Source organism: Bison bison, unplaced genomic scaffold (genome assembly GCF_000754665.1).
Source record: "Bison bison bison isolate TAMUID 2011002044 unplaced genomic scaffold, Bison_UMD1.0 scf7180017864223, whole genome shotgun sequence".
Classification (NCBI taxonomy): Eukaryota; Metazoa; Chordata; class Mammalia; order Artiodactyla; family Bovidae; genus Bison; species Bison bison.
In genome coordinates, this window is record NW_011494795.1 from 794,655 (window position 1) to 806,810 (window position 12,156).

The following is a 12,156-nucleotide window of genomic DNA, read 5'->3' on the forward strand; positions in this document are numbered from 1 at the left end:
TGCGTCACCATGGCGAAGGCCGCGCGGTCGTGGCTGTCAGCCAGGTTGATCACGTTGGTGATGGAGGGCAGCATGGCGCCCTGGCAGCTGGTCCCGATGGGCGTGCTCTTCTCACAAACGGCCAGGAGGAGCTGGGGGCACGCAGGGGAGGAGAGGCCTGGGACCTGCGCCTGGCGCTCAGGCGTGGGGACCCCGGTGACCTCCGAGTCACCTCAAGGGCACACACGTGCACTGACCCCTCAGCGCCTGGCTGGCTCTATCCCGCTGCCCCTACCTAGACAGGAGCTTGCACCTCCCTTCCACTGTCCCCTCTCAGGTGCCCCTGACTCCATGTCTCAGCGGGCTGGAGAGAGAGACCAGCTAGACCGGGCCCTGGAGTCTAGACCGTGTGCTGGGCACGAAGGCAAGCAGCGACGCGATCTGCTTTGCCACGAGAAAGCTCATGAGCACGGCTGGCAGGAAGAGGCAGCCTGTGCCAGGCAGCACACGGTGGGCGAGCCCTGGCAGGACACTCCTGGCTCCACTGTGAGGAGCGAGAAGGAAGGCAGAGAAGTGTGGGGCCATGTACTGGTGCTGCCTGGAGACAGGCCAGACCTTCGGACAGAGGAGGAATGGCCAGCCCCTCCTCCAAGGTCTCTCTGACCACCTGACCCAGAGCCTGGCACCTGATATAACCAACAGCCTCCTGAAAGAACAAGTCGGGGACCTCTGCCCCCTGTGTCACCATCACAGAATCCCACCTGCTGCTGCTCACAGCGCTGAGAATGGATGCTCAGCTCTGGTGGGAACGCGCCCACACACTCTCCCTGAAGCCCGGCCACGAGTCCCTCCTTTCCCGCAAGGAGAATCTCATAGCCTGGCATGTCAGATAGCTGTGACTCCCTGCAGACATAGTCAACAGCCTATGTGCACGGCATGCGTAACCTCCCATTCTCTACGGGAAACCTAGGTTGCCTAGGAAACCTGGTTGCTGGTAATAAAGCCAAATAATGAGGAATACAAACAACTGACCACAAGCTAGTTAGAAACGGAGGCTGTCTGACTCTCCATCCACTCAAACAGCCTGACTGTTTGCGGGGGCCCTCACCTCCAGCTCCCTGGCCCCATGAGCTAAGTGGTCAGAGCCCACGTGCTGTGAGGCCGGCTTGGCCTGGCCGCTCCACCTCCTGGCTGTTGGTCAGCTCCTTCCTACTAGAGAGGACAGCGGTTCTGTGGTGGAGGCGTCTGCCTCTCTGCGTCGGTGTGGACACCCGGCTTACCTCAATGCACTGCTTGATCCAGAAGTGGTTCCCCATGGCCTCCCAGTTCTGGGAGCAGGTCACGTAGAGGAGGCGCTCGTAGACGCGACGCTTCATGGAGTTGTCGAAAACTTCGAAAAACTTGGCCCTGATGAGCGGCTGGGCACAACGCAGCCCCGAGAGAAACGCCGGCTCAAGCTTTGCGGTCAGCTCGCTGCCCGACAGCGTCTCATCCCTGGAACATTTGGACAAAAGGCTCACTGATGACGCCCACCTACACTGTGTGTCTTACATGAGCGAACGTTTAAAACTTATTATATACGAGAAGATTAAAAAGTCACACCACCAGTGGGTCAGAGAGCACAGCAGGGGCGACACGCGACGTGCTCGGCTGCGGTGATTACCTGTAGACGTAGTTAACAAGGTCTAAAAACTGGGCGTTTAGTTCAAGGTCTTCTGGAAAACGCTTTTCTATGTAGGTCATCATTTTCACAAGCAAAATGGACTTCTCCCGGAGTGTAGGTGTCTGCACAAATTTAAGAGTCAATTATTTGAGAAAGGACATGTTCAGAAGTATTTCAGCCATCTGCTCAGCTGATTTTTAACCTCCTACAGTCTTGTCAGGTAAAATAAGGTTGTTTCTAAATGGTTCTTTGGATGCTTAAGATCAAGACAGGTGCCAACATAATTTTCCTGGGGGACTACAACTCACTTGGGAGAGAAAGCAACTAAACTAGAAAACAAACTGGAAGTTTGCTAGCATCTTAGTTACCGAGTAACAGTCCCTCATGGTTGTTATTTTTGGCTCATTTAACATTTTAACAGAAGTAAAACCACATTACACAACCAGTTATTTCAAGTTTCTGTTCAAAATTTGTGAAGCACAGTGAGAAAAATCCAACTCAAAAAAAGAACCCCATGAGTGCAACTACTGGAGAGAAAAAATACTCTGCTTGAGAACTTGCAGAAGCGCTTAGACAGCCACGGCTGAACCTTCTCTCGAGAAGGCCCACAGGCCAGAGCACAGCCCCTGCCCAGCTCACCTGATTGGCTGCCATCGGGGAGTTGTTTTTAACCCATTCTTCCACAATTTTCACCACGGACCGGAGGATTTTGGCATCAGGGGATTTCTCAATGAGGGAGGTCAGGATGGCCTGAATGAAGTTCTTCCTCATCTCCATGCTCATCACGGCCAGGCGCGTCTTCACCAGCTCCAGACTTAGCATCACCAGCTCACTGGTCCCTGCGCATGGGAGAGACACCGGCTATCCCCACCACCCAAGCGGCTGGATCCCGCCCACGCCCTCCCCAGAATGCTTTCGCCCCGAAACGAGAGCTCCGGCGTGGGAAGTGCCTCCTGGCTCTGACCTCACTGCCGTGCCAGGGAGGCCCAACAAGAGCCTCCTCACAGGGCAGGGGACGACAGAGCTGACGGGACCGGGGGCTCAGCCAAGCCCTGGAGTCACGCGCACGGCCCTGGTGGGCTGAGAGGTGCGACTCCCATTGCTCCCCTCCCCACAACACGTCACCCGAGTTCCGGAGCTCACAGCTTGGGTCTGGACCCTGAGACTTCATTCTTCAGAAACAGTGGCTCTGATTTAGCCATCTCTGCTTACAGCAAAACTGTTAGATAACTCTCATCTAGTGGCAAAGGCTCCTCAAAATCTCTTCATTCTTACAATCACAAACTTAAAAAGCATTTCACTTTAAAAGAGTGCTTGACTCTGGAGATCAATGAAACGTTCGGAATTGCTCTGTTAAGAGCAAATGATGATGAACACGAAAGCAGTGGTCAGTGGAGCTGCCAGTCGCGGCGGCCCGAGGCGGGGCCGGCCCAGCGCGTCACCTGAGGCGGCTTCCGTGCTGCCCGAGGCGGCCTGTGGGCTCAGGTGCTCGCGCACCATCTTCTGCAGGGAGCGCATGAAGACCGAGATCAGCCTGTCGATGTAGCTCGGGTTGTTGCTGCAGGCGGACTTGAGGATCATCAGGGTCCCTGCAGGGGGAGAGTGCCAGGGGGTTTCTGAGTCTCTAAAAACTGAGTAAGTCACAAAAATGTCAATTACCCCTAAAAATATTTAAACAATGCACTAGACAAAAATGGGCCCTTTTTGACAAAAGTACAGATTGATCTGAAATGTCGACGTTGCTGTTGAGCCTGACACAAGTCTGAACTGCTCGAGTCCACTTGTGTGGCTTTTCTCCAGCCATATACACGACAGCGCTACTCGATCCTCAGTCAGCTCAATCTGCGGACAAGACACAGTGGACGCAGCGAGACCCTGTACAGACGCTGAGGCCGACTATACTCACAAGAAGGCTTTCGCCTGCGCAGGGTCGGCGCCCCAGGCCCCAAATTGTTCAAGAATCAGCTGTAAACGTCCCATAAAAGCTTACACCATGGACCTTTAAACAACCCTGGAGATGGGGGGTGGGGAGGAGCACGTGCGTCTGAGGCAGGAAGAAGCTCTGAGGCTGGGCTTCCATCTCCAAGACCCCAGGGGACCTGGCCTTGTGTTCGCCCGGCCACTCGCAGACACTCTCAACACCACATTGGCTCAGAGCTCCTCCCGACACGCCGTGCCCCTCCCAGAAGGGAAGCCCGTCCAAGCAAGCAGAGACGTGTGCAGGAGGGGTGCACACTCACCGAAGAGCTGGGAGGGGTTGGCGCTGGTGGCCTTCTCGTAGTTGGTGAGCCCCTCGTAGATGACCTTGCCCACTGCCGCGTACAGGCACTCCAGCTCCTCGTACTTGGAGGCCACGCTCGAAGTGCCTGAAACAGGAGTGGGACAGTGGGACTGTGGGGCTGGGGGCCGGTTGGCGGGCCCTGCCCGGCTCTGAGAGACACTGACTCTTCCCAGGCCAGCTCTGAGCTTCATCATCTGGGACCCACGGCGACCCTCACCCCAGGATGCGTGGCTCCCAGTTAACGGAGCTCGGTGACCACCTTTCATGTCCCCAGTCCTCAACTCAACCCCCTAAACACAAGGAAAACATGCCAAAATTCCATCTTTCCAGCTGTTCATCGCTTGACCACAATGCTTTAACCGAGCTTTCTTTTAACCTTACAGAAACGGTAATGTTTAGCTGATGAAGAGAAACTGTATTTCCCAAGCCGACCAAAAAATGTAATGCGAAGACTTTGACTGTGAAGTTATGTCAACCTTTTTTTTTTTTTAAACAAAGTTTCACGGTACAAAAAAAAAGCTTGGATGATAAAATGGCTTATATGGCAAGCAGAGGAGGGAGGAGCAGTCTCAGTAATAAGCTCTGGGCCCACCCAGCCAGGCAGAAAGCAGAGAGAGAGAGGAGTGTACTGGCCACGTACTGGGCTCGGTGGGGAAGAGGCTCATGAGGCGGGACAGCAGGCTGTGCACGGCCCGCAGCACCTTGGTGTTCCCGCACGTCATGCAGGCGGCCACGCCGCGCTGCAGGGGCTTGAAGCTGCTCAGGATGGCCGGCGGCTGCAGGACGGTGAGCAGGAAGCTCAGCACTTCCAGGCCGGTGCAGATGTTCCCGTAGTTCACCTGGTTCGGCTGCTCCTGCAACGGGGGACACGGGCCAGGTGCGGATGAGACAGCACGTGAATGCCGGCGACGGGAGGGGGCAAGCCAACCCGAGCCGCATGCCACTGAGCTCTTGGGAGGTAAAACCAAAAACACCCAGAACCACCAAGGGGTGAGCACACCAGGTGTGTAAATGGCGCCATATTCTGTGACTACAGTAGGATTTCACAATCTTCCTTTCAATAAATTCGCCTTAAGAATTTAGTCAAACTTCCTTTAAAAAGTTCACGAAAAACATTAGTATTTGGCTTAAAAAGGCAACTGCTGCAATAAATTTTGCTTTTCTCCTTTCATGTTTTTAGTTCAACTACATACATCCTTCCAAAAGCAAATATCCTTAAAACTGTATTGTAAAATCAACTTCATAAATTGTCAGCACTAAAAAAAAAAAACAAAACAGAGCACCAAGGTCCACAGTAAGGATTTAAGTTTGGCTTCAGGACCCTCGTGTCTGTGGCTCACACACACACACACACACACACGCACACACGTGCCCTGCATGGATGCTACTCTGAGGTGGACGCTGGGGAAAAGGCAGACGTCCACGTGAGCACACCCACTACTCTTGGAGAATGTAAGCCCGTGAAGGGGCTAAGCTGGAGTCAACGGTGACTAATTCTCATAGGAAAATAATTCCCTTTCCAAGAGAAACAGAGGAAAGAAATCTGAGATATCTACCAGTGAAGCCTAAGGCTAGACTCAAAGCACGCACTGCGGACCCAGCAGGCCTACCGCTCTGGAGCTCCTGTAACACAGGAAACCTGTGGGACCATTCAGTACACTTGAACAGCAACACTCATCTTTGCAGCACAAAGTAACAGACATTTACTGCAGGTTTTAAAATCTTCAAACTGAAAGCTTTCGGGTTTCACCAGAGACCTAGACACACAACTGTGTCCTGGTAACGAGATGGATAAAGCAAGAGAGCAGCTTCTGTAACCTCCGGACAATCACAGGACGAAGAACACCCAAAAAGCCATCAGAAGACCTGCACTTGGGGCTCTCTCTTAACACCTGGCTATTCGGTGCCATGTTTGTTATTCAATCTGTGTTTAAAAACTCAACTTCATTTTAAAGACTGTTGACTAAGTCAAACGTGTTTATCCCGGGCTAGCCAGTAAGTCGGTTTAAGCAGTGAGTCCATGAAAAGCAAGGGCACTACTCTGCTTCCGAGACTCCTAGCTCCACCTGGGTGGAGGGGTAAGCACGGCGCTCTCTCCTCCTCTCCCAGCGACCAGAAGAGCAGTGGGAGGAGCCCCGACTGGCGGAGGGGGGCGGCTCGGGGCCCACCCGTCCCGAGGACCCCCGCACCTACCACACTCATCAGCAGCTTGTCGAACCACTGCAGCTTGAGCTCCGACTTGGCCCACATGTCCGGGCGCAAGGCCGTCTTCAGGAGGGTCACACACCGGCGGGACAGCACCTCCCCAGGAGAGCCCGCCGCACTGGTGTTGTCGTTAACCTGGAAGTTCACGCAGGTCAGGCCCGAGTTACCCTGCACACAGGGCCCACCCTGCTCGCCTGCCCTGGCCCACCCTTGCTGGCCTCCGCCAGGACCCTGCCCCCTCACAGAGGGTCAGCGGTGACCTGCACTCTTCTGTGCAACAGAAGGGGCGGCATCAGGGCCTCCCCAAGGTACCCCTGGCTGGGCCTCCCAGGCTGTGCCCAGCACGCTGTGGCACTCAGGGAAGTATCGGCTGATAGTCGGGTAGCTTGTTTCCAGCACTTAGAGATCCTCAATAGTGTTGTAAAATAGCACGCACTACTTCTTAATAGCTATAAAACTCCTTTGTGAGGGAAATCTCACTTACAAGGGTTTGTTTGAAATTTAAAACGCAAAGTTTCAGAAACTGATCGCCAACAATGGCGTGAAAATATGTTACTGATGTGAATGGTAAACGAATGCCAGTTACGAGGCACTGAACCACTGAACGCTGTCCACTACTTGTGTGGGATGGATCAGCCCAACACCCTCATGACACAGGTCACCTGAAAGTCAAGTAGTCCAACCCAGGGTCACTGAATGTCACCAACATGCTGTTAATTCTAAGATATGCCACTATTTCATCACTGATGAAAAACAGTTATAAAAAACCCTATTATAAAACACAGTCGGGTTTCAGCAACATCAGCATGTCACCAAACGAGATCTGGTAAGAAAGGGACAAGCTACTGAAGACAAGCTCCCAGACCTGGTTTGTCTGTTTCTTTTCTGACCGAACGGTCAGACGGCTGAATGCACCGAGTCTACGGGCAGCCCTCGTGCGGAAGGACCCTAACGGGGACTCGGGGATGCACACCTGACAGGCCACTCGGATGAGGAAGTTCACCACGGTGTCCGTGTGCTGCTTGTCAATGGGCTTGGCGAGCAGCGAGTCGGCGCCCGGCAGAGACTGGCTCCGCCCAAACACCTGTAGATGCGGGACAGCGTGCTCAGGAGCGCAGCCTGGCCTCGGCCCGCCCCAGGGCTGCCCGTGCTGGGCACCAGGGCACCCCCGACACATGCACAAGCACAGCCGCCACGGAGGAAGGGCGGGGCCTGGGCCACCCCCGAAAGGGAACCAGGTCCAGGGGGCGGGGGCACGGGCCTTGTGGGGTGTGGCGTGGCGCCCGGCCCGCATTCCGAGTTCCTGGATGAATGAACCGCCTGCGGCCCGGGCCCACGCTCTCACCGTGCTGATGGCGCCCGTGGCTGTCCTGAAGCGCTTCACCTCCTGCGCAGAGTCCACCGACAGGCCTCTCTTGATGGAAGACGAGACGGAGGTGACCCCTTCTCCACTTGAGTTCGGGTCCATGTCTGAATCGGGCTTAAAAAGACGCACCCACGCTTGACTTTGCCGACTGCTCTCCGGGGAGAGCTGTAGGGAACGCAGCCGGGGGCGGCGGGAGGGGCTGCCGCCCTACCTGCTGGTCCTTGATCCGCTGCAGCTCCCACTTGATGACGACCTCGGACAGGTCCACGGCCAGCCGCCGCTGCTCGATGGTGACGCTGGGCGTGAAGCCCAGCCGCTGCATGGCGCTCACCATGTGCTGCACGAGGTGATGCCGCACCGGGTAGTACACCTGCGTACGCGGGTGGTCATGCCAGGGCCACCGGCACTCGGGCACACGCACGCACCTGCCTCGGCCTCAGCACGCGACCCAACCTTTGCCCAAGAATTCTGAACCCTAACTTAAGCTAAGAAATCTCTCAACACCTTTTTATGAGTATCACTCCCCCTTCATTCACTGAGTTCCAATTTAAAAGCGTGTTTTAGCTTTTAAAGACCATCTTTAAAAAATGCTGAAATAATGAATTTGTTAGGTAGGCAAGTCTAGTCACACGTATTAAACTTCAGACAGTGTTATAAAAGCTGGCCACGCCAAGAGGCAAATTCCTAATTCTAAAGAGCTGACTGTGAAAGAACAAATTTTCAATTCAGTCCTTTCTCCTCCACCCAAAAATCTATAAAAAATAATCTACATATAAATAAATACAAGAAGGAGGTGATCTGGTTATAGAAGAGGAGATGCCAGTGACCTCTTCAAGAATTAATGACACTACTTCCCACCTTAAATGTCTGCCCTAATGTTTTCTTAAAGTAACAACTCGCCTGTATTCACAGTTAACTGAGTACAGCTGACCCTTGAACAACACAGGGGTCGGGGTGCCCACCCTCCACCAAGTCAAAAACGCGACTGTAGAGTTTAGTCAGTCCTCCGTGTCCATGGTTCCACCTCCACGGATTCAACTAACCGCAGATCATGTGATATTACAGTACGTGTTTATTGAAAAACATCTGCATACGAGTGGATCCACACAGCACAAACCCTTGTTGTTCAAAGACCAAGTGTACTTACAAGAAAAATGTTGTCTTAGAAAGAAGCGTATACCTAGGATACATCCACTGAACTACAGCACTTCCCATGTTGTAAGGCCACACACATACTCATGCTAATCTAGAGAAGAGAAATACCTTCTCTGAAAGATGAGGAGTTGGGAGTGTCTCGCTCAGTCGTGTCCGACTCTTATGTGACCCCGTGGACTGTAGCCCGCCACGCTCCTCTGTCCATGGGATTCTCCAGGCAAGAATACTGGAGTGGGTTGCCATTTCCTTCTCCAGGGGATCTTCCCAACCCAGAGATCAAACCCGGGTCTCCTGCATTGCAGGCAGAGGCTTTATCCTCTGAGCCACCAGGGAAGCCCAGGGAAAGATGAGGACAACCTCATTATTGCAGAAAAACGAAAGACGAGGGAAACTTCAAAGCAAATGCACGAGAGCGTACCAGGTTCTGCTCTGAGGCCCCCGTGCCCAGCCACACACACCCCACCTTGAAGTGCTGCACGATCAGGTGCAGGATGTGGACCAGCTGCGGGACCGTGTGGCCCTCCTCCACGATGATCTTCCTCGTCCAGTGGGTCAGCATCTGGTGCCCGTCCTCCATCCGGGCCGGCACCGCCGGGGTCAGGATGGCCATCGCCTGCCTGACAATGGCGCGCGCTTCCATCGCGTGCGCCTTGAGGAGACTGTGGAACACCTGAGACAGGACGGAGATTGTCACGTAAGCATGGAGGCTTTAACAAGCGAGATGGAAGTAGTCACTCAGAAACAAGGTGTTATTTCTGTAAAAACAACCTTTAAACAATTCCTTGAGGCTCTTATTAGGAAAGCACATAGCAGTGACTTTGTCTTTCATAAAGTTTTGATCTGTGAAAATGTCTGCGCTAATGTTTTCTGAGCACCTAGTGTGTGCCTGTGCTGGACTAGGCTCAGATGGTAAAGAATCTGCCTGCAATGTGGGAGACCCGGGTTCGATCCCTGAGTCGGGAAAATCCCCTGGAGAAGGGAATGGCAACCCACTCCAGTATTCTTGCTTGGGAAACCCCCATAGGCAGGAGCCTGGCGGGTTACAGTTCATGGGGTTGCAAAGAGTTGGACACGACTGAAACACACACATGCACACAAAGCGAGCCTCAGTTTTCCCAGCGTGACCAGCACGGAGTTTCGAGGGACACAGGTCATGGACAGGCTGGAAACAATAGGACCTGCTGAACCCGGGTGCCTGGGAGAACTACAGGGTGTCACAGACACCCCTGGCGGGTCTCTGGCCCATGGAAGTTCCCAGGAGGGTGTGGTCAGAGCAAACAATCAAGGGTGGCTCAGGACAGGATGAGCGCCACCCCTGACCAGTGGCTCAGTGGGACAGACAGGCTAGGTGCTCAAGCACAGGATCACAGCGAACTCTGACACAGACAGGGATGAGCTCGGTCAAAGTTATGGAACTCAAGCAGGAGAAACCCAGGCTGCGTGACATCAAGGCCCAAACCCACTGAGCAACACCGGGAACGTGCTTGAGATGGTCCACCCGGACAGGGTCAGGAGACGAGGACCCCCGAGTACCCGCTGTTTGTCCGCAGCTAATGAGTGGGCTGGGGCCCTGGACGGACACACTTTCAGCGACAGAGGAGCAGGAGGTGGTCGAAGCAGAACCGTATTGTTTCAAAAGCAAGGCTGAGAGGAAGGAGCAGACAGAGCAGGAGTGGGAGGAAGGGCGGGAACAAATCATGGGGGAGGATTCACCATCCCAAAACGACGGCAAAAGGGGCATCTGTAAATGCACAGGGGAAGACGACGAGCCAGGAGGAGGCTGTGCGTGCTGAGGGGGACTGGGCCCTGCCGGTACCTGCAGGACGATCTTCTTGTGGATGGCGAACTTGGCGATGATGTGGGCCAGCAGCAGGTGCCCGCTGTACTTGCAGGCGGGGTCCACGCAGGCCTTGGACAGCAGGCAGGGCCACGCGAAGGTCATGAGGCGGCGCAGCTTGCTGTTGCGGTTCTTGTTGTTGTCGTGGATGTGGTGGGGCGCGTGCTCCACCAGCAGCGTGGCGAACTGCAGCAGGTAGATACGCAGCGAGTCCAGCATGTCCGCCTGCTTCTCGGGCTCCAAGACCTGAGGGCACGGGCGCAAGGGGGCGCTGCTGGCTCTGCTACGCCTGCCGCGCAGGGCACGCGCGAGTCTGCACATGCACACACGCTCTAGACACACACTTCCCAGGGGCACGCACGAGTCTGCACCTTTGCACACACGCACACTCTAGACACACACCTCCCAGGGGCACGCACGAGTCTGCGCCTTCGCACACACACACACGCTCTAGACACACACCTCCCAGGAGTACTCATAAGTCTGCACCTTCACATATGCACACACACTCTAGACACACACCTCCCAGGGGCACTCACAAGCCTATGCCTTCACACACGCATGCACGCACACACTATACACATACCTCGCAGGGCACTCACGAGTCTATGCCTTCACACACACACGCATTCTAGACACACACCTCCCAGGGGCACTCACAAGCCTATGCCTTTGCGCAGGCACGCACGCGCGCGCGCGTGCACACACACACACACACACACTCTAGACACATACCTCCCAGGGGCGTGCCACAAGTCTACGCCTTCACACACAAACACACTCATACGTGCACACACGCTCTCTATACACGTAACATTCTGCTACCTCTGTACCTCCCAGGAGCACTCCACAAGTCTATGCCTTCACACGTGCACACATACACACACTCCATACACAAACCTGCCAAGGGTCACTTGACAAGTCTACGCTTTTACACACACACTCACGTGCATATACCCTCTATACACATACCACTCTGCACCTCTGAACATCCCAGGGTCACTCGACAAGTCTACACACACACACACGCGCGCGCACACGCACACTATACACAAAGCTCCCAAAGGTCACTCGACAAGTCTATGGCTTCACACACACACACACACGCACACATACACACACACACACACACACACACCCTCTATACACGTAACATTCTGCTACCTCCGTACCTCCTCAAGGGTCAGTTGGCAATCTACTCCTCCACACACACGATACACACTCACTCATAACACACGTACCCTCTTACACACATAGCGTTAAGCCTTACGGGGATAAACTCAATGACGTTACATCAATTTTCCTTTATTATGGACAGATTACAAACTTGCCAAATTTATTTCAGTGTTGAAGAGGGAGCAGACGTAGACGCTGGAACACAGGGGGCAGGGGGGTCCGAGCCCTCCCACACAAGGGGATTCACGACCGAGTTTCTCAATTTCCAAGAAACTGAGTTATTTTTTTTCCTAGTCAATCATTAATTACTAACTCGTTTTTTAGTATTATTAGAAAATATTACCTACTCCCCAATTCTCTATTCTTAAAAAAAAAAAGTTACACTTTTCCATACAATCAAGGGTCTGACAAATTTCTACATGTGTTTCACGGATATAAGAAAAATGTACACAGAGGAAAATGCTGCCTGCCTCTGTGGAGTCACACAGACCGGC

General features: G+C 53.9%; 1 protein-coding gene across 1 annotated transcript in view; it reads right to left on the reverse strand.

Annotated features, from left to right (window-relative positions):
• The window catches only part of TRRAP (transformation/transcription domain-associated protein), a 91,628-nt gene that overhangs the window by 31,335 nt on the left and 48,137 nt on the right, over window positions 1–12,156 (reverse strand). The window contains exons 40-52 of the mRNA XM_010845741.1: window positions 10,466–10,732; window positions 9,113–9,319; window positions 7,706–7,864; window positions 7,474–7,608; window positions 7,102–7,212; window positions 6,117–6,263; window positions 4,564–4,777; window positions 3,883–4,008; window positions 3,085–3,231; window positions 2,282–2,481; window positions 1,643–1,764; window positions 1,260–1,473; window positions 10–131 (exon numbers count right to left, since the gene is read on the reverse strand). Of these exons, the coding sequence (XP_010844043.1) occupies window positions 10–131; window positions 1,260–1,473; window positions 1,643–1,764; window positions 2,282–2,481; window positions 3,085–3,231; window positions 3,883–4,008; window positions 4,564–4,777; window positions 6,117–6,263; window positions 7,102–7,212; window positions 7,474–7,608; window positions 7,706–7,864; window positions 9,113–9,319; window positions 10,466–10,732 (2,171 nt within the window). The remainder of the gene's footprint in view (window positions 1–9; window positions 132–1,259; window positions 1,474–1,642; window positions 1,765–2,281; window positions 2,482–3,084; window positions 3,232–3,882; window positions 4,009–4,563; window positions 4,778–6,116; window positions 6,264–7,101; window positions 7,213–7,473; window positions 7,609–7,705; window positions 7,865–9,112; window positions 9,320–10,465; window positions 10,733–12,156) is intronic.